General features: G+C 45.1%; 1 protein-coding gene across 3 annotated transcripts in view; it reads left to right on the top strand.

The window, feature by feature from the left end:
- xdh (xanthine dehydrogenase) overlaps nt 1–23,027 on the top strand; it is a 152,453-nt gene that overhangs the window by 23,099 nt on the left and 106,327 nt on the right. For all 3 annotated transcript variants that reach the window (XM_087984056.1, XM_087984063.1, XM_087984050.1), the window contains exons 2-6: nt 6,932–7,012; nt 12,444–12,501; nt 15,771–15,867; nt 17,177–17,285; nt 18,620–18,746. In XM_087984056.1, coding sequence (XP_087840182.1) covers nt 6,968–7,012; nt 12,444–12,501; nt 15,771–15,867; nt 17,177–17,285; nt 18,620–18,746 — 436 coding nt within the window. In that variant the 5' untranslated portion in view covers nt 6,932–6,967. The remainder of the gene's footprint in view (nt 1–6,931; nt 7,013–12,443; nt 12,502–15,770; nt 15,868–17,176; nt 17,286–18,619; nt 18,747–23,027) is intronic.

Raw genomic sequence — 23,027 nt, 5'->3', positions numbered from 1 at the left:
GCTGTGGACCCAGCACCAATTCTTGTGGCACTCCACTGGTCACAGGCCTCCAGTCTGACAAACAACCCTCCACCACCACCCTCTGTCTTCTACCTTTGAGCTAGTTCTGTATCCAAATGGCTAGTTCTCCCTGTATTCCATGTGATCTAATCTTGCTAATCAGTCTCCCATGGGGAACCTTATCAAATGCCTTACTGAAGTCCATATAGATCACTTCTACTGCTTCTCCCCCATCAATACTCTTTTTTACTTCTTCAAAAAACTCAATCAAGTTTGTCAGACATGATTTCCCATGCACAAAGTCATGTCAGCTATGCCTAATCAGTCCTTGCATTTCCAAATCCTCAGAATTCCCTCCAACAACTTGTCCACCACCAATGTCAGGCTCACTAGTCAATAGTTCCCTGGTTTGTCCTTACCTTTCTTAAACAGTGGCCAACCTCCAGCCTTCCAGCACCTCACCTGTGACTATCGATGATACAAATATCTCAGCAAGGGGCCCAGCAATAACTTCCCTAGTGTCCCGCAGAGTTCTTGGGTACATCTGATCAGGTCCTGGGGATTTATACACTTTTATGTGTTTCAAGACATTCAGCACCTCCTCCTCTGTAATATGGACATTTTTCAAGATGTCACCATCTATTTCCCCACATTCTGTATCCTCCAAGTCCGTCTCCACAGTAAACACTGATGCAAAATACTCATTTAGTATCTCTCCCTTCTCCTGCATCTCACAGCACCAGGGACCCAGGTTCAATTCCAACCTCGAGCGACTGTCTGTGTGGAGTTTACACATTCTCCCCGTGTCTGCGTGGGTTTCCTCCGGGTGCTCCGGTTTCCTCCCACAATCCAAAAGATGTGCAGGTCAGGTGAATTGGTCATGCTAAATTGCCTGTAGAGTTAGGTGCATTAGTCAGAGGGAAATGGGTCTGGGTGGGTTATTCTTCAGAGGGGCAGTGTGGACTGGTTGGGCTGAAGGGCCTGTTTCCACACTGTTGGGATTCTATGATTCTATGATTCTATGATTCCTGTGGCTCCACACATTGATTGCCTTGCTGATCTTTGAGGGGCCCTATTCGTTCCCTAGTGATCCTTTTGTACTAAATGCATTTATAAAATCCCTTTGGATTCTCCTTAACCTTGTTTGCCATATTGTGATTCGATTCCCTATAGTATGGAAGCAGGCCCTTCGGCCCAACCAGTCTACACCAACCCTCTGAAGAGTAACACACCCACACCCATTTCCCTCTGACTAATGCACCTAACTCTACAGGCAATTTAGCATGACCAATTCACCTCACCTGCACATCTCTGGAATGTGGGAGGAAACCGGAGCAAACCCACGCAGACACAGAGAGAATGTGCGAACTCCACACAGACAGTCACCTGAGGCTGGAATCAAACCTGGGTCCCTGGTGCTGTGAGGTAGCAGTGCTAACCACTGAGCCACCGTTCCACCCGTTATTGCCTGGAGCAATATATTTTGTAACTAATTGCTGAATGGATATGATTATTTTAAGTTTCGTATTAGGCAATGTCCCATGGTTAATGACATTATAAAAGATCCACTGGGAGATAGCCACTATAATGCATTTGAATTCCACATTAAGCTTAAGAAAGTACTAATTCTAAACCTAGTTACCCTAATCTCGAACAAGAGTCTAAAATCTCAGCTGACATAATTCCATAGGCATGAGAGAAAAATACTTTGGAATGAAAGGCATTATGGTCTACAAACAGTAGGGAACATTTAAAGATTCAATTCAAAAATGATACTGTCAGGACATGGGTGTGGCTGGCTGAATCAGCATTTATTGACTAACCCTAATTGCCCAGAGGGCAGCTAAGACTCCAACATGTTGCTGTTCATCTCAATAAGCATCCTCCCCGAAAGAACATCCGTGAACCCAGATTGGTTTTCCCGATAATGGTTTTGTGGTCATTATTAGATTCGTGACTCCAAATGTTTCCTTAAAATTCCACTATCTACAACAGTAGGGGTCTCCAGATTACTAGCCTGGTGACAATACCACTCGGCCATCACCTAGACTTCAATTTTTGAAGGACCACCCTCATCTAAGAAACTGCAGACCTGCCATGAAGGAAACAGAGATAGTTAGAGGTTACGTCTGTATTGTTTTACTTTTGTCTGCACTCCTCCAATTGTACTTGTATGTATGGTCCCCAGTTTTGTTCACTCTGTTGTGTTATCACTTTAAGAGTCATGTCTTCTAAAGAAGCACAACATGCAGGTAAGTCAAGTATCCAGATGTCACAACATGACCATAGGTCACAGTCACTCTGCACTGTAGCTCCCTAAGCTACAAAGTCTAAAGATTACACTGTGCTGTCTGGAATAGGTTAGCTGCAAACTAAATTATCAGAGATTTTCAAGGAAGCAGAAGCTTTGTACCTCTCATTTTGATAGCCCAAAAGCATACTACATGGTGTACAGCAGCGACTGATCTTCTTGAAGTGAAAACGCAGAACAAAAAGACACCAATATAAGCTCGAAGACCATGGGGAGAAGCAGCATATAAGATATAACAGCAATCAAGGAGTTGTCATGGATCAGAAAACAGAAGAAAATAGGTACAGAAAATAGAAGGGAACAAGGCTTTCTTCACAAGATGTGTGTCCATGGATTTGGACAAAACTCAGCAAATAGCCAACTGAGTACTGTGCTTGTTTAAAGGTGATTGAAAATGTCAAAGTGGGGTGTCAGACCTGTGGTGAACACAAAGCGAACGCAATCATATTAAAAAAAAAAGCAGGGGCTTATAGAGGTTTCTAAAATCATGAGGGGCATGGAGAAGGTAAATACACAAGGTCTTTTCCCTGGGGTGGGGGAGTCCAGAACTAGAGGGCATAGGTTTAAGGTGAGAGGGGAAGGATTTAAAAAGGAACTAAGGGGCAATGTTTTCATGCAGAGGGTGGTGTGTGTATGGAATGAGCTGCCAGAGGAAGTGGTGGAGGCTGGTACAATTGCAACATTTAAAAGGCATCTGGATGGGCAAACGTATAGGAAGGGTTTAGAAGGATATGGGAAAATTGCTGGCAAATAGGGACTAGGTTAGGTTGGGATATCTGGTCAGCATGGAAAAGTTGAACCAAAGGGTCTGTTTCCATGCGGGACATCTCTATGACTCTATGACAATGAGAACAATACAAATTCAGCAAAATGACAGGCTCTCAGTCAAAAATGGAAAAACAACCAAAAATACAGTAACAGATAAATGCAGTGCTGATTTAAAAAATTACACAAAGTGAAAATGAAAAGTAATACTCAGACAGCACAGCAGTAACACTACTTGAATTACTAAACCACCCCTGCAAACCAATGGTGTCCAATGAAGGCAAGATACCAGTAGACAGAAGGATTCCAGACCCCTCAGTATGAACAGGAAGCCCAAAGATCTCCTACCTTAATTCAATTTTTTTGAACAAAGACTACAGCTATGCTTCATAGACCAATCAGTTGCAGAAAGCTGTGTAAATACTGATAGTTCATGGTAGTGAGGAACTGCATGGGAAGTCAATAAGTCAAGACTTATCTGAAGAGAACTAGAAACATCCTGCACACATATGAAAAGTGCTAGAACATCAGCAGTGTATTGGAGTCAATTTTAGAATTTGTGGCTTAGAATGAATGCCCTACAAGCAAAAGCCTCAGTCTACCCTTTGTCCATCCGGGACAAAGCAGCCCACTTGATTGACACCACATCACAAACAGATACTCCCTCAACCACTGACGCTCAGTAACAGCAGTATGTACTATCTACAAGATGCGCTGCACCAAACCTCCTTAGACAGCACCTTTCAAACCCATGACCACTACCATCTAGAAGGACAAAGGCTGCAACTACATGGGAATACCACCACCGGCAAGTTCCCCTCCAAGCCACTCAACATCCTGACTTGGAAGTATATCGCTGTTCCTCCACTGTCACTGGGTCAAACTCCTGTAATTCTCTCCCTCAGGGCATTGTGGGTCAACCACAGCACATGTGCTGTCGCGCTCCCTGAAGGCAGGTCACCCCCTCCTTCTCCATGGCAACTCGGGATAGGCAATAAACGCTAGTCCAGCTAGCAACTTCCCACGAATGAATTTTTAAAAAATCATTTGTTCAATATGTCAACTGATAATGCAAAAAGTGCAATTTATAAGAGACTTGAACTTTCGGAGAAGGTAATGAATGTGGCAATTGTCCACCGATGAATTCCAAAAGAACTTAAGACCATAAGACACAGGAGCAAAAATAGACCATTCAGCCCACTGGTTCTGCTCTGCCACTCGAGATCTGATGACCCTCACTCCGAGGTTTGAGAAGATTTGTAGCTCAGGTTGAGGTTCTGAATGTAGGTTTGTTCCCTGAACCTTCCAGCTCAGCGAGCAAACCTACATCCAGAGCCCTCACACCTTTGCCCATAACCTTTAATTCCCTCACTGATTAAAAATCTGTCTATCTCGACCTTGAATATACTTAATGACCCAGCCTTAACTGCCCTTTATGTAATGAACTCTCTGAGAAACGAAATTCCACCTCGTCGCTGTGTGGTCCCTTATTCTGAGATGATGCGTTCTGGTCCTTTGTCCCTGAAAGGGAAGTAACTTTTCTGCATCTATACTGTCAAGGCCCCTTGGAATTTTGCATGTTTCAATAAGGCCACCTCTCATTCATCTAAATTCCAACCTCTCCTCTTAACACAGCCTCTGGTATCAGTTGAGTGAACCTTCTCTGGACTGCTTCCAACACCAGTATATCCTTTGGGGAACAGCATTAATTCACTGGGAGCAGATGGAGGAAGGTATCAAGTGACTCAGGTTGGATAACAACATTGGCAAGTGTTAAGTGCAGGCAAAGATATTGGCACTGTAACATAAAGCAAACATATTGTTTGGCACACGCTGTCGATCACCTCCACTGCAAGGCTATGCAGCATTCCAATTCCTTGTGAGGCATGCAACACGAGAAGTAACACTGACTCCAAAGATTAGAGTTTAAGACTACAAACAGAAGATAGTACAGTGATAGGGAGTGTGCCAGAGATCTGCATAAACGTAATCTCATAAATGAAAGCAGAACAGACTCAGTGGGCTGAATGGTCTACATTTATTCCCACATCTTATTGCCTGAAGTTCACAGCAAAAAAGTCATAAGACAAGACCCAGATTGGAACAAGCTCCTCCAAGCAGGCTTTTGCACCCTGGATATAACACACTGTGTGGGCAAAGTTGGCCAGTTAAAAGCTTTAGCCAGGGTTCACCAGAAAATAACTGATAAACTTGCTCTTAAAACCACAAGTGACGTGGGAGCGAGTGCAAATATCTTACTGGTCCGTTTTCTGAAAGAGGCGTACCCGCACTGGTTGGAGTCATTGGCATGAACGATATCTGCTAATTTCATTAGGTACAATGGTCACTTAGTTGCAGGTAGATAGGATAGTGAAGAAGGCATATGGTATGCTTTCCTTTATTGGTCAGAGCATTGAGTATAGAAGTTGGGAGGTCATGTTGCGAATGCACAGGATATTGGTTAGGCCACTTTTGGAATATTGTGTGCAATTCTGGTCTCCTTCCTATCAGAAGGGTGTTGTGAAACTTGAAAGGGTTCAGAAAAGATTTACAAGGATGTTGCCAGGGTTGGAGGATTTGAGCTATAGGGAGAGATTGAATAGATCGGGACTGTTTTCCCTGGAGCGTCGGAGGCTGAGGGGTGACCCTATAGAGGTTTATAAAATCATGAGGGGCATGGATAGGGTAAATAAACAAGGTCTTTTCCCTGGGATTAGGAGTCCAGAACTAGAGGGCATAGGCTTAGGGTGAGAGGGAAAAAGTTTAAAAGGAACCGCAGGGGAAATGTTTTCATACAGAGGATGGTGCATTTATAGAATGCGCTGTCAGAGGAAGTGGTGGAGGCTGGTACAATTGCAACATTTAAAATGCATCTGGATGGGTATATGAATAAGAAGGGTTGAGAGGGATATGGACCTGGAGCTGGCAAATGGTACTATATTAGGTTGGGATATCTGGTCGACGTGGACCGATGGGTCTGTTCCCATGCTGTATATCTCTGTGACTTGATGACTATCTCTTATGTTGGCACGTTGACAATGCAGCTAAGGCAATTCAGCATGGAAGCTGAAAATGTGTTGCTGGAAAAGCACAGCAGGTCAGGCAGCATCCAAGGAGCAGGAGAATCGACATTTCGGGCATGAGCCCTTCTTCAGGAATCAGGATTCCTGTCTCTTATGGTTTGGTAAGATGATGGTGACTTTTCAGATAGCAGGAGAACAGAATGCACACTCCATGCGGGCGGCACGATGGCACAGTGGGCAGCACTGCTGCCTCATAGCGCCAGAGACCCGGGTTCAATTCCCGCCTCAGGCGACTGACTGTGTGGAGTTTGCACGTTCTCCCCGTGTCTGCGTGGGTTTCCTGCGGGTGCTCCGGTTTCCTCCCACAGTCCAAAGATGTGCAGGCCAGGTGAATTGGCCATGCTAAATTTCCCGTAGTGTTAGGTAAGGGGTAAATGTAGGGGTATGGGTGGGTTACGCTTCAGCGGTGTGGACTTGTTGGGCCGAAGGGCCTGTTTCCACACTGTAATGTAATCTAATCCATCAGCTCTAAACTCAAGAATTCCTTTTCTTGACTTCCCTGTCTCTCTATCTCTCTCTCTATTCTTTCAAAACATTCCTTAAAAAAAACTTTATTTTTTGCTTCAACTTAAACTTTTGCTGATCTGTCCAAACATCTCTTCATGTGATGGTATGTCAAATTTATTTCAATAATTCTATGTTGAGGAGTTTTGCTACATTTTACTGTACTGAAGGCACTACACAAGTTGATGTTGTGATTATGCCTACAAATCCAGGGGGACTGTACTGTATGTTGATAAAATGCTTTTATTTTGGTCTTGTGCTTTAACAGGTGAGAGAGAGAACAGTGTTTAAAGGGAGCTCCACAATGGAAGAGAGCCATGAACTTGTTTTCTTCGTCAACGGACGCAAGGTATGAGAAAGCAGACCAGCCGACCTGTCACAAAATAAAAGATCTACAATAGTTTCTCCTCCTCGTTTACAAATCCGTCCACTTGCTCCCTCCCTATCTCTGTTATCCCCTTCCGTCCCACAACCCTCCAGTCCTGCATTGTCTAGACTTTGTATAATCGTGTAATTTGTGCTGTCCACATATCACCTTGTCCTGGAGAAGCACAGTCTCATCTTTTACTGTATCAGTTGTATATGGGAGCAATGACACATAAAATCATCTCTCTCTCCCTCTCTATATATCACTGGCTGCTGTCAGCTCAGCTGACTAGTTCTGGGATTATCTACTTCAATGTCTCTGCTTCTCCACTCCTTCTTTCCTCCTGTGAGATGCTCCTTACTTAAAACATATGACTTTGGCTAGGTTTTTGTCCTTGTGTTTCCTGATCTTGCTGGACATCATATTTCTCTTTTAATATTTACTGGTAACCAAGGTTACTGGATTGAATCACAGCAGTCCCACTATCATGGAATAGAAATATAGAATGGCTACTTCCCAGAACAGGGCCATTTGGTTCATTGTGTCTGTGATGGGTCTCTACCAGACCATTGTAGTTAGTCCCATTCCCCCTCTCCTATTGTCAAACGAAATTTAGTTAAACCTGGTCATTTATGAGCAGATAGAGTCAGAGAGTCACAGAGATATACGGCACGGAAACAGACCCTTCAGTCCAACCCGTCCATGCCGACCAGATATCCCAACCCAATCTAGTCCCACCTGGTCCAAATCCCTCCAAACCCTTCCTATTCATATACCCATCCAGATGCATTTTAAATGCTGTAATTGTACCAGCCTCCACCACTTCCTCTGGCAGCTCATTCCAGTCACTTATCACCTTGTACGTGAAAAAGATCCTCCTTAGGTCTCTTTTATATCTTTCCCCTCTCACCCTAAACCTATGATCTCTAGTTCTGGACTCCCCCACCTCAGGGAAAAGACCTTGTCTATTTACCGTATCCATGCCCCTCATGATATTATAAACCTCTGTAAGGTCACCCCTCAGCCTCCGACGCTCCAGGGAAAACAGCACTAGCCTATTCAACCTCTCCCATAGCTCAAATCCTCCAACCCTGGCAACATCCTTGTAAATCTTTTCTGAACCCTTTCAAGTATCACAACATCCTTCCGATAGGAAGGAGACCAGAATTGCATGCGATATTCCAGCAGTGGCCTAACCAATATCCTGTACAGCCACAACATGACCTCCCAACTCAGATACTCAATACTCTGACCAATAAAGGAAAGCATACCAAACGCCTTCTTCACTATCCTATCTACCTGTGACTCTACTTTCAAGGAGCAATGAACCTGCACTTCAAGGTCTCTTTGTTCTGCAACACTCCCTTGGACTTTACCATTAATTGTATAAGTCCTGTTAAAATTTGCTTTCACAAAATGCAACACCTTGCATTTATCTAAATTAAATTCCATCTGCCACTCCTCCGCCCCTTGGCCCATCTGATCAAGATCCTGTTGCAATCTGAGGTAACCTTCTTCGCTGTCCACCACACCTCCAATTTTGGTGTCATCTGCAAACTTACTAACTATACATTTTAAGCTCATGTAAATAAATATTTACATGAATAAAAGTAGTGGACCCAGCACCGATCCTTGTGGCACTCCACTGGTCACAGGCCTCCAGTCTGAAAAGCAGTCCTCAACCACTACCTTTGAGCCAGTTCTGTATCCAAATGGTTAGTTCTCCCTGTATTCCATGAGATCTAACCTTGCTGATCAGTCTCCCATGGGGAACCTTGTTGAACTAGACTGCTGAATGTTGTAAAAATCCAATTTGTTTACTCATTTCCTTCATGGAATGTTAACGTGTCACCCCAGCCACCTCTTTGCTTGGGACTTCCAGCAGGCAGATATTCAACGGGTGACACTCAATGGCCTCAAGGCAACCTGAGATGGTCAATAAAGATTTTCTTTCTGTTGCCACTCAAATGCAAAGCTACAAATAAATTTGCTTGTTCAAATGGGGCACCACAGATTACATCCCTGTCCTGGCTGACCGTGGTGTCAGTGGGAGCGCACCTCAGTGCCTTTCAGAGGGTTTGACAAACCTACCTTCACATTCCTGACCTCTCCTCCCGGGCAACTGGCCTCCAGTTGGTGTTCACACCTGCCTCTGGTGGACAGAGACACACCTCCCCATCTCCCCACTCACCAATCTCCATTCCAATCCACAGCATTCCTGTTAAACCTAAACATCCCTTAATACAAATTCTGCTCCTTACGAGGAAAATGGGCAACTTCCACAGGGAGCATGAGATTTACAAAGGAAGACCCTGGAGAATTTCGGCCCCATTATTCTGCTCTCCAATGTCAAACATTCACCTTATTCACCACTGGGACCTTGATGTCTGTGTCACCTTTTCACGGACTTGGACGTCCCTGGAAAGGCCAATATGAGTCACCCATTCACAATCATAGAATCCCCACAATGTGGAAGCGGGCCATTCAGTCTATCAGGTCCACACCTACCTTCTAAGGGGCATCCCACCCTATCTCGGCATTCCCCATGGCTAACCCATCCGTGGATACTATGGGCAATTTAGCACAGCCACTCCACCTCACCTGCGCATCTTCGGACTGCAAGAGCAAAAAGCACATAGACACAGGGAGAACATGCAAACTCCACAACAACAGTTTGCCTGAGGGTGGAATAGAACCCAGGTCTCTGAGGCAGCAGTGGTAACCACTGTGCCATTGTGTCACCCCATAAAAGGAGGAGTCCCATTGCTCTTCAAAACATGGTTGTGAACCACTTTCTTGAACCACTGCAGTCAATGTGCTGTTGGTGCAGCACAATGGGGAGGGAGTTTCAGCATATTGACCCACTGACGCTGAAGGAATGATGATATTAGCTCCATGTGGATCCATGGCTTAGAGGGACAGCTTGAAGTATCTTCTACATTTACAATTTCTATCGCCCAGAAGATAGCACTGCCACCTCACAGCACCAGGGACCCCGGTTCAATTCCCACCTTGGGCAACTGTCTGTGTGGAGTTTGCACATTCTCCCCGTGTCTGTGTGGGTTTCCTCCGGGTGCTCTGGTTTCCTCCCACAGTCCAAAGATGTGCAGGTTAGGTGCATTGGCTATGCTAAATTGCCTGTAGTGTTAGGTGAAAGGGTAAATGTAGGGGAATGGGTCTGGGTGGGTTGCTCTTCGAAGGGTCAGTGTGGAGTGGTTGGGCTGAAGGGCCTGTTTCCACACTGTAAGTAATTTAATCTAGTCTAATCTAAAGAACAAGGACAGTGGCAGGGAGACTTTTGTCAATTTCCTGTCATGAATACATTTTGCTATTCACTTCATGTACTACAGAGAATGGTTAATGCCTGGTAAATGGATAAGTTCTTTTCAATTCTTAAATGCTAACATGGCAGACAAATTGGTGATAACATTTTTAAAAAGATGAAAAGGTGACTTGTCTGAATGAATAATATATTTAAGTAATTAAATTTCACTAGGAGTGGCAGTTCAGGTGGTGTATCAAGGCTGCATTATGTGGGAGCTCCTGGATACCATTGTGCTGCAAGGCAAACGTGACGGTAGGGGATGTTGGTAGTTAGAGCAGTTTTGGCCCACATTTTGTTAGCTGGAGGCTGAACAACAGGCACTATGGCACATCATTTCCCTGCATGCTTTGAACCAGAAGGTGGTCATACCTCTGAGGAGGGGATCTTCTGATATTGCCAATGTCAAGAGTGGGATGCTGGAAAAAGCACAGCAGGTCAGGTAGCATCCGAGGAGCAGGAAAATCGACATTTCGGGCAAAAGCCCTTCATCAGGAATGAGGCTGGGAGCCTCGGGGGTAGAGAGATAAATTGGAAGGAGTGGGGCTGGAGGGAATTGGGAGGAGGTAATGGTGATAGGTCGGAGAGGAGAGTGGAGTGGATAGGGAAGGAAGATGGACAGGTAGGACAGGTCAGGAGGGCGATGCCGAGTTGGAAGGTTGGAACTGGGATAAGGTGGGGGGTAGGGGAAATGAGGAAGCTGGTGAAATCCACATTTGTCCCGTGCAGTTGCAGGGTCCCAAGGTGGAACTTGAGGTGTTCTTCCTCCAGGAGTCAGGTGGTAAGGGAGTGGCGATGGCAGAGTGGCAGGAGGAGTTGAAGTGTTCAGTCACAGGGCGGTGAGGTTGGTTGGTGCAGACATCCTGGAGATGTTCTCTGAAGCACTCTGCAAGTAGGCGTCTTGTCTCCCCAATGTAGAGGAGACCACATCGGGAACAACGGATACAGTAAATAACATGTGTGGAAGTGCAGGTAAAACTCTAATGGATGTGGAAGGCTCCTTTGGGGCCTTGGACAGAAGTAAGGGGGGAGTGTGGGCGCAGGTTTTGCAATACCTGCAGTGGCAGGGGAAGGTGGTGGGAGGGGAGGGTGGGTTGAAGGGGGTCATGGACCAGACAAGAGAGTCGCAGAGGGAACGGTCTTTGTGGAAACCGGATAAGGGAGGGGAGGGAAATATATCTCTGGTGGTGATGAGACCACAAACCTCATTCCCAATGAAGGGCTTCTGCCTGAAACATTGATTCTCCTGCTCCTCGGTTGCTGTGCTTTTCCAGCACCACACCCTCAACTCTGATCTCCAGCATCTGCGGTCCTCACTTTCTCCTGCTATGGCCAATGGTCAGAGACAATGGGCAGGCTAGGGGATCGGGAAGACAGGAGTGGAAATCACTGCAATGGCCCGGTGGATGTGAGATGTTTGAATGATAGAGGGGCTTGAAGGATGAGGTTTGCAAACTAACCACTGCACCATGGTGCAGGAAGGTACTCAAGTATAGGGGCAGCAAGAAATGTAGTTGAAGGTGATTATATCGCCATTGACTGGCCCTTATATTGTGTGTATCTTATGACCTGAATCCTGGGAGACGCAGCTGCCTAGCTGATGAGGGAAGGGAGGCCTATTAAACTTGAAGGAATTGCAGGTGCTCCACCTCAAATGGTTGCTGCCATTTTGATTTGTCAGCTAATGGATTGATGAAGAGGCTAACAGAATAATGTGGCACAGTGGCTCAGTGGTTAGCACTGCTGCCTCACAGCACCAGGGTCTCAGGTTTGATTCCAGCCTTGGGTGACTGTCTGTGTGGGGTTTGCACATTCTTCCTGTGTCTGTATGGGTTTCCTTCCACAATCCAAAGATGTGTAGGTCAGGTGCACTGGCTACACTAAATTGCCCATGGTGTTCAGTAGTGTGTAGGTAAGTTACACCAGTCATGGGGAATGGGTCTAGTTGGGATACTGTTTAGAGAGTTAGTGTGGACTTGTTGGGCTGAATGGTCTGTTTTCACACTATAGGGATACTATGTTTAAATTTGTTAAAAATAAATGGCGCTTACAGGCTAAACCATCTGATTGTTTTGGTCTGGCTTCCTACAGATTGTGGAGAAAAATGTGGATCCGGAATTGAACCTTCTAACCTATCTGAGGAGAAAATGTATCCATGAGAGATGACTTGAGTTTGGACAAGTGAGAACACTCCAGCATTAAACTTGATTCAACCTTTTGTAATGAATCCCAAATCTGAAACTTCTGTTCCCTGGGCATTCTCAGCTCTGCAGTCAAAAGTTTGTTCCATTAAACATATTCCCTTCTATACCTCACTGCCTAAAGCAATCTTCTCATTTCTGCTTATGCGCTATCAACAGATTTTGGGAACAATTGGTGATAAAAGCCAGTGAAACCAAGTCACAGATCTCCTTCCCAATCTGCGGCGGTCAGGATATCTGGCAGTCACTTTGCACAAATTAGTTGCACAAGCTGCAACCTTGGACCATGTTACAACCTCATAATTAATATGACAGCCGGTTATGGGCAAGGCCAGACCCCTCAAAACATTTCAAGAAGCTAGCCCAGACCCTATCTTTGCTAGTTGTTTTATGTAGGTGGATATTCTGGGAGAGAATCAGCTGGTCAAGCCACATAGTTTTAAACCAAACAGAATTTATTTACAAGATTACTGAAAGAAATACTAACAACAGAAAACAGAATACCGAATAACTTAACCTCTCCGAAAACCCAACAGACTATCCCAACTTAATGATGCTGTTCCAAATACTTGCGACAATCCCCATAAACAGCCCTTGGCACAAAAGGTAAAAGCAAACCCAGGGTCTGACAGCAGAGAGGTCAGAGAGACAGGACCAGCCTGCACCTGGTTCTGTGGGTCCAGCAGCTTTTTTTTCCCAACTACAGCCAAAAACCAAACCAAACCAGAGAGAAGCTGAGCTGGAGGAACTGACCACTCCCCTTTCAACATACAATGGTTTTTTTTTTAAACTTGAAAGACTCCGACTGAGGCAGTATCTGTTAGCTATTACCAAATTGGCCCTAAAAGCCTGACCTTTTGGAGTCTGTGTCATTTACGGCCTCTCTTATAAAAAAAACCAAGGACTGCTTAACCTTGTTAAAGGAGCAGCTTCATCACACAACCCAAATTATCATTGACTCATATACAACCTGTAGCACAGAGACAGAATATCCAGCCTCACCAGCCAATGTTTATACGTTTCTTCCCATTATTGTCTATCTAATTCCTTCACTTAGCCATCTATTAATTTTCACTGATCGAGCTTCTTGCTACAGCATCTCTACTAGCCAGTCCGTGCAGTAGCCAGCTGCAAACACTTACTATTATCTAGGTTAAAAAAAGTATTTCCTGAATCCCCTGTTGGATTTATCAGGGACTTCTTTATTTGTGGGCCCTGGTCTCCCCTCAAGAACGTCCTTTTGATGTCCACCTTATCAAACACTTCCACAATCCCAATAATCTTCAGCAGAACACCCCTAGAGTCTTTGCTTTTCCAGAGAGAAGATTCACAATTTGTTCCAATTTTTCTGATTGCTATGACGATCACAGATGGTCCAAGATCCTTGTAATGCTTACCTTCTCCAAGGCTTGGGCACTTGTTTTAAGAGAAAATGAGGTCTGCAGATGCTGGAGATCAGAGATGGAAATGTGTTGCTGGAGAAGCACAGCAGGTCAGGCAGCATCTAGGGAACAGGAGAATCGACGTTTCGGGCATTAGCCCTTCTTCAGGAATTCCTGAAGAAGGGCTAATGCCCGAAACGTCGATTCTCCTGTTCCCTAGATGCTGCCTGACCTGCTGCGCTTCTCCAGCAACACATTTCCATCACTTGTTTTAAGGTAATGTAAAAGGTTGGATAAGATTAGATTTAGCATCTATTTTTTGGTTACTGTATTGATTTTAGTTGCTACAGTTTCATTCTATAGTGGGTAAATATTGTGTGGAAGCTGGACATTGTTTCATGTTGCATGTTTCACCAATATAACGGGTTCCACAGTAAACTCCTTCACTAACCCAACTGTTTTTTGTCATTTATATGAATGATTTGGATGTGAACAGAGGAGGTATGGTTATTAAGTTTGCAGATGATATCAAAGTTGGAGGTGTAGTGGACAGAATCTTGATCAGATGGGCCAAAGGGCCAATGGGCCAATGGGCCAAGGAGTGGCAGGTGAAGTTTAATTTAGATAAATGTGCGATGCTGCATTTTGGAAAGGCAAATCAGGGCAGGACATATACACTTAATGGTAAGGTCCTGGGGAGTGTTGCTGAACAAAGAGAACTTGGAGCGTAGGTTCATAGTTCCTTTAAAATGGAGTCACAGATAAATAGGGTAGTGAAGAAACCGTTTGATATGCTTTCCTTTATTGGTCAGAGCATTGAGTACAGGAATTGGGAGGTCATTTTGCAGCTGTACAGAACATTGGTTAGGCCACTTTTGGAATATTGTGTGTAATTCTGGCCTCCCTGCTACAGGAAAGATGTGAAACTTGAAAGGATTCAGAAAAGATTTACAAGGATGTTGCCAGGGTTGGAGGATTTGAGCTATAGGGAGAGGCTGAACAGGCTGGGACTATTTTCCCCGGAGTGTCAGAGGCTGAGGGGTGACCTTATAGAGGTTTATAAAATCATGAGGGGCATGGATAGGGTAAATAGACAAGGTCTTTTCCCAGGGGTGGGGTGGGGTGAGGGTGGGAGTCCAAAACTAGAGAGCAAAGATTTAAGATCAGCGGGGAAAAATTTAATAAGGACATAAGGGGCAACGTTTTCATGCAAAGAGTAGTGCATGTATGGAATGAGCTGCCAGAGGAAGTGGTGGAGGATGATACAATTGCAACATTAAAAGGGATCTGGATGAGTCTATGAATAGGAATGGTTTGGAGTAATATGGGCCAAATTCTAGCAAATAGGATATCTGGTCATCATGGACTGAACGGTCTGTTTCCATGATGTACAATTGTTTGACTCAATCACTGGTCCCATTGTAAACTCTGCCATTAGTCCAAGCCATTCCATGATAAATCCATCACTGGGACAAATGGTTCCACTGAAAATCTAATCATTGACCCAACTCGTTTCTCTATAAATACCTGCTAAACCTCTTTGGTCACCAGATTTCACAAGGAAACATGACAGCACAATGTAAACAATTCTGGTAAGTCACACTCGATGGAACGAATGGTCTACTTCTGCTCCTACATGCTGAGGCCCATTATTTATTATTCAGGGACAATGCTACCTGGCATTCTCCTTAGATTGTTTTCAGTGTTGATGCGGCTGTGGAACCCATCTACCATCGTGGGGACAGTGCTGGGTTGGGAGGGTCGCTTCAACTGCTCTGCAGCCGCAATGTTATCATTGGCAAACTGTTTTCCTTAATGTAACGTAACTGTGCCAGTGGGTCTAACCGGAACCAAGCTCGGCTGTGGAGAAGGAGGATGCGGCTCTTGCACTGTGATGGTCTCCAAGTATAGCCCTCTCGAAAAGAAGATCCTGTATCCTTTCACAAGCAAGTGTAGGAGAAGCACTCTACATAAAAATTCAACGTTAATTTTGAAGATATGAAAACAGAGTAGAAAGTCCCATCAGTAGTTAGTCTAGTGGCCAGTTCCCTCTAATTACTAAAAATGCTATTGCTTCTGGTAGGTCTTAACATGCCAAGAGGAAAGGTTAAGGGAAAAAGACCCAATAAAAGTTAGAAATGAATATATTGGAGCTTCATTTCGAAGTACAAAGGACTGGTTGGACAAGTGTGCATCACTTGATTTGTCCTTTCTGAGTTTTTCCTTCTGAAAGAGTTTTCAACACCACCCATGTGTCAGTTGCCTCCTCTTTGTCATCCTCCATTGTTTGGAAGCCATTTGCGAATTAGATAACCATTATGATCAGCACAGTGTCTCAGTGGTTAACCCTGGTGCCTCACAACACCAGGGACCTGGGTTTGATTCCAGCCTCGGGTGATTGCCTGTGTGAGGTTTGCACACTTCCCATGCGTCTGTGTGAGTTTCCTCTGGGTCCTCAAAGAGGCTTTTCTGTAAATGTCTCCCTGGTGGATTGACCGCTTATTCATGATCTGTGAGCAAACTTGCCTCAAGTCTTCAGGTCTTGCAAAGGCTTTAGGTGGTGTCACTTTGAACAGATTTGTTTTATTCACTCATGGGACCTGGACACTTTTTTCTTTATTGCCTGTCCCTACTTGCCCTTGAGAAGGTGGTGGTGAGCTGCCTTCTTGAGCCACTGCAGTCCATGTGCCATAGTGAACCCACAATGCCCTTAGGGAGGGAATTCCAGGATTTGGACTCAACGTTATCAATTCTATGGCACTGTACTCTTTCTGGTGGGGACAAATAGGATCGAGCAGGTGCAGAGATACAATTCCGTGGCTCGAATGTTTCATATTGTGGGCATAATGTTCATGTATTATAAAATCCATTTCTAATTGGGAGTGTTTGGAGGTGGGGCTAAAAAAAGCAAGCAACATAGAAAGGTAAGAAGATAAACATTCATCTGACCCTTTGTCTATAATCCTGGCAAGTGCATGTTAATATTTTTGGCTAATCATAGCAATCAATTTCTGTCAAGTCGTCTACATTGGAATCATGCATGGCACAGGGGAAGTCCATGCCAGTGGTGGAAAACGTTTGATTTCAAATTGCTCCCAGCACATTGCTCTCAGCAATTGTACTCCCATCGCTTCCCCTGTGAATGAGCATTGTACCGTCCTGTCCAGGCACAGCCTGTTCCACAGTGCATTAGTCATCACCATGTGGTGATACAAGTCTTCCTTAACCACAATGACCCCAGACATATCGCTATCAATGCCTGCCTTGCACCACTCTGTTCCCTGCACCATGCCGCTGTGACTACGGTGGAAGGAATTGGCAGCACCACTACTCGGATTCACCCGGTCCAGGTAGGATTTTCAGGTCATACTGGCACTGTGACTGACTTGGGTCTCTTGCATGAGAAACCCACCAGAATGGTACCAGAGATGAGGAAGAGCTCATTGCACAGAGAGACTGGACAGACTGTCCTTACAGCAGATGAGGGTAAGGGGAGACTTGTTAGAAGGTGTTCAAGATCATGATTTCATTGATAGACTAAGTAAGAAGATGTTGTTTCCAGTAGCTAAAAGGTCAAAAGACACAGATTTTAGGCGATTATCTTAAAATGCCAAGAGCTATAAAACAACACAGCAAGTGATTATGATTTGGAATACACTGCCTGAGGGTGAGGTAGCAGTAGATTTAAATGCTACATTTAGAAGTGAATTGGATAAAGACAACAGGAAAATATTTGCAGGGCAATGAGGAAAGTGCAGGGGAGTGATGTTTGTCAGAATGGTCCTTTGAAAAGCCAGCACTAAAATGATTTGCCAGATGCTCTACTTCAGTCCTTGGAAACAGCAGGTAGGTGTGCACACGGGGAGCTTCTGGACATGTTCAGTTTCCATCCCACGCCACCCCCTGCTGCATCCACTGGTAGTCAGTACCACCTTGTGCTTGACTTTGAAACATGTTACTGTTCCTCCATCAGCTGTCCTGCAAGAGGAGGCCTCTGGGTTTAGGCTGAGAGCCAGTTTCACAGAGAGGAGAGATTTCCTGTATCTTTGCCAGTGGTCACACTTCCTGTGTGAGTCAGCAGAGAGGTGCTGATGGGCCTGTCTGACCTCACCACTTTTACACTTTCCAGCAAGCACCTGCGGTGACAGACTTCCAAGTTATGTGAGGGTCAGGGGTCCATGCATGTGCAGAGTGTGGGAAATAGCCTCTCAGTGATCAAGTGAGCAGTGAGTTCTACAGGCGTGACTCCAGGCAATCAGTAACTCTGTTAACATGGCTAGTCTACAAATCTCAAGAGCTGTTGTCAATCTTTAAACACACGGTTAGTAAAAGTGACAAGAACATTACAAGCGCTTGGCAATTGGTAAACACTGATGCCTTTCTAGCCATTATGATTTGTTGGTTCGCCATTTATCTGGTGAGGCAAAGAGTAACGGGAGTGTCAGCATTTACTTTCATCAGTGAAAAGGAGTCATTCCATGCCCACAAAACCCACCCTGTTCCATTTTCCTCTCTTCACCTTTGTTAAATCAGTGGAAGCCACTTCACTCAGACTATCAAGTCCATACTGATGTGTGTTTCTCTGCATGGGGGTAGTCCGAACCCACCCATTACCACAAGCCTGCCACGGTTGGTCAACTTTGAGCACTGTCAACTTTCTTCTTTCATTGCTTCACTTCACCAGGAACGGATAGCCAAATCCCACGGCTCCCAGTGTGGATTCTGCACCCCCGGAATTGTCATGTCCGTGTACACTTTATTACGGAACAACCCGGATCCCACGATGGAGGAGATTGAAGACACCCTCCAAGGTAAAGTAGGTTCATGGGTATTCACCAGTGGGGCGGGGCAGGGTGGGGTCCTGACTTGCATAAGTAGCAGTTCAGGAGACATTGAAGGGAAGTGGCTGATACACAAAAAGCCTCTGGAACAGTTTTGACGGGCCAAATGGCTTCCTTCAGTACGTATGGCCTAGAACTTGGTTACAGAGGTGGGTAACGCAGATCAGAAAATTGGCTAACTTGACTTTTTAAAAATGCCTGGATGAGGTTTTGTCACTGAGTGGGTACAGGGGGATAGAGTCAACTCTGTCAACTTTCAAAACAATTGGTAGACATTGGGAAGTTTGGGTGTCTAGGCAGCCTGGTTAAAGGACTAATTATAGCTCTCAGATGTTTAATTCAAGTGCTTTTAGAAGATCCTAGGCTCTTTAGTCCTCTCTGCTAAAATCCCAACCCCACACCCCTTTGCCCTTCACCCCCCAAAGCAACTCATATCCAACCTGAATTTCTCCATCTCCCCTATGGCCCTACTTTGCCAACATAATGTCAACTCACCCAGTATTCGCCATGGGTAGACCTCTGGAACTATATGGAGATAAAATCAAATCCTGTACTCAATACAATCCTTATTGTAACAAAACTCCCATCCATGAAAGCCTCATGATTTTTAAATCTCCTTAAGTGGTTACTCTTGAGAAATAAACAAATTTATCTTTGTACCTCTAAACATGTTAAGCTGGCAGAAGACAATCAAATAATTCGCTGGAGGAAAAGGCTGCACAATATATCCCCATGGTCAATGAAGTGGACTCCCAGCCCACATCAGTAGCAATTACAACAACCCTCACCTCAAAGCATCAAAAGGGTGATCCATCTCGATCTCCCCTTGAGGTCAGCAGCATCATAGATACCTGTCTTCAGCAATTTCAATTCATTCCATGTAACATTGAGAAAAGGCTGAAGTCACTGGATATGTATCGGTCCACAGCCCTGACAACATTCCAGCAATGCTCCTGAAGACCCACCCTCCAGGTTTGAGCTAGAACCCTCGCCAAGCTGTTCCAGTATAACTCCAACTCTGGCGTGCACTCAGCAATGTGGAAAATTTCCTAGAATGTTCTATCATCAAAACTAGGACAAATCCAACCCGGCCAATTACGGTCTACTCTCGATCATCGTCAAAGTGATGGAAAGGGTCAATGCTCATGCTATCAAGCAGCACTTCCTCATAGCATCCCTACAGTGTGGACACAGGCCCTTCAGCCCAACAAGTCCACACTGATCCTCCGAAGAGTATCCCACTCAGATCCATTCCCCCTACCCTATATCTACCCCTGATAAATGCACCTAACCTATATATCCCTGAACACTAGGGACAATTTAGCATGGCCAATTCACCTGACCTGCATATCTTCTGATTGTGGAAGGAACCCAGAGCACCCAGAGGAAACCCACGCAGACACGGGGAGAATGTGCAAACTCCACACAGACAGTCACCCGAGGCTGGAATTGAATCCGTGTCCCTGGTGCTGTGAGGCAGCAGTGCTAACCACTGAGCCATCATACCACCCCCAAGAGCATACTCAGCAAGAGCTGAATTTCAGAAGTGACTACATTTAACAACAAAGCAGCATTTGATTGAGTTTGTCATCAAGGAGGCCTTGCAAAATTGACGTGCTGCTGGTTAGAGACATAGCTGGCACACAGGGAAAATGGTCGTGGTTATTGGAGATCAGCCATCTCAGCTCAGAATAGTGTCCTAGGCCTAACTATCTTCAGCTGCTTCATCAATGACCTTCCTTCCATCATAAGGTCAGAAGTGGGGATGTTCGCCGATGATTGCACATCATTCAGCAATTCCTCAGATACTGAAGCCACCTATGTCCTTGGCAGGAAGACCAGAGCAGCATCCAAGCTTGGGCTCATAAGTAATATGTACAGCACACAGGTGCCAAGAGTGAACTGCCTCTAACAAGAGAGAATCAGACCACTGCCTCTTGCACTTTCATGATGCAACTACCACTGAACCTCCCACTATCAGCATCCTGGGGTTTATCACTGACTTGAAATTGAACTGGACTAGCCATATAAAATGTAGTGGCTATAAGAGTAGGTCAGAGATTATGAATCCTGTGGCTGTTAACTTACATTGAATATCAATATAAAAATCAAAATATGAACTCAGAGCCCCCAGCTGAGATTATTGTAGCTTTTGCAAGTGAGCCAGGCATTCATAATGAATGCTAAAGTTGCTGGAAAAGCTCAGCAGGTCTGGCAGCACCTGTGAAGAGAAATCAGAGTTAATGTTTTGGGTCTGGTGACCCTTCCCCAGTTAGTTCTGAGGAAGGGTCACCGAAACCGAGATGCTAATTCTGCTTTCTCCCCACAGATGCTGCCAGACCTGTTGAGCCTATTAAAGAGTCTATTCTTTAATCGCAAAGGTTGGAGCAAGGGCACATCCATTTTTGAAGGGCCCTCCAACTGAGTTGCCATGGCGCCCTGTTGATATTTTCTATCTGGAGGGCTATTACGTGGCCTTCTGCCCTCGAGAGCTCAACGGTCATCCTGACTTGGATTGCAAGCTCTCACTCAGACCATCAGTTGTTCACTTGGGACGGGGGGGGGGGGGGGGGGGATGAAATCACTTTGAGTGATTGCTCTGCACACACACACTGTGCAGGCTTCTGACCTTGACCTGAGCCAAGAATGAGAAGCAGTGTAGGAAGTTGTGATGTTAGGTTACTTCTGTGGTTTCAAAACTCTCCAGTTGATAGACTGACATGAGGAAGACACAAGTATGGAATAGTGATTGTTATTAAAAGAGGGATATTTGCCCTTCGGGATCATGAATGGTGTTCAACAATCATTAGCTGGGAATTCAGTCTCTTAACAACCGTGAAGTTTTAAGACAAACGTTTATGAGGAAGGTCAAAGCATGGTTAATTGGGATTTCACAGTCCTCTCATTGAAGGATGAGAAATCAGATGGAGTTAGAAGTCAGCAGGAAGATTGATACCTCGAAGATAAAAACTGTTCCAACCGAACATGAAATGATTCATCCTTCACCCATTTCTAACACAGGAGAAATTAAAATGGTGCAGACTTCATATCATATTGTAACCTAACAAAGTTTAACTCTGGAAGATGATTACATATATCAGAAGGTAACCAGGTCTTTGTAGGTACATTAACAGAGAGAGAGGAGATGTATGAGATAAACATGTGGGAAATTTCAAGCTGTGAGCTGACCTCCCCTTGTTTAGTTTAAAATAAGAGGATACTTGTGACCCATTATTTGTGCAAAATCTATCGTCAGTTGGTCTAACAGCTGTATTTTTACTCAACAGCAAGTCAAACATAAATGTGAAAAAAAGATCTTTTCAACATTGTCAATTCCTCCTTGAAACCACAACCACAAGGGCCAAGGGATCTGCCTCATCTGGAAAAATGTTTGAACATTCAGACTTGGGCTGTGGGCATCTCTGGTGAAGTTGTCCATCTAACGCCGTTGTGGTACAACCAAACAAAGCTGGAGTTAGGCAGAAGCTAATCAACCACAGTGGAGAGGCAGTCAGCTAGAGGCCAGTCAGGCTCTGGCTCGTTCCTGAGTGGAACAGTCGCTCAGTGGTTAGCACTGCTGCCTCACAGCGCCATGGACCTGGGTTTGATTCCAGCCTCCGGTGACTGAGTTTGCACATTCTCCCTCTGTCTGCATGGGTCTCCTCCCACAGTCCAGTGATGTACAGATTAGGTGGATTGGCCAGGATTACTGTGAAGGGGTGGATAAGAGTGGGATGCTCTTTGGAGGGTTGGTGCAGACTCAAAGGGCTGTGGGGCCTCCTTCTGCTCTGCAGGGATCCTAAAGGACGTGAATAAAGCAAATGGGTTTTTAATGACGAGCCAACAGCTTCATTGTTGCTGATGCCACCTTGTTATACCTTGATTCCTGCCTGGCTCAGAGGGAATGTTCATGTGGTGTCAGCCCTGGGAAAAGGTAACCCTGACTCAACCCCAGCCCCAAACTAGCTCCTGGTCATGACAATTTCTTGCACACTGCTTCCTTCCACTAGCAGTTCCCCACAACCCCACTACCTCCACCATAACACCATATCCATGGCGAGAAGTCGATCTGTGATGCTTCTTGCAGTGGAATAGCCCACAGATCTCAGCAAGGTGCATTGCTCTGGGCGAGTGCTTCTACTGTCAAAACAAAAGAGCTAAGTCATTGTTTTACCCAATAGGGAAGATTGTGCTTGAAGAAACAATGTGGTAGAGATGGGGTTACCACAGTGCAGCTGACTCTCAGATACA

This window comes from Chiloscyllium plagiosum, unplaced genomic scaffold, assembly GCF_037043375.1.
Source record: "Chiloscyllium plagiosum isolate Xiang-an unplaced genomic scaffold, Cpla_swu_hap1 HiC_scaffold_3, whole genome shotgun sequence".
NCBI classification, from domain to species: Eukaryota; Metazoa; Chordata; class Chondrichthyes; order Orectolobiformes; family Hemiscylliidae; genus Chiloscyllium; species Chiloscyllium plagiosum.
This window is presented reverse-complemented; position numbering and strand designations above follow the sequence as displayed.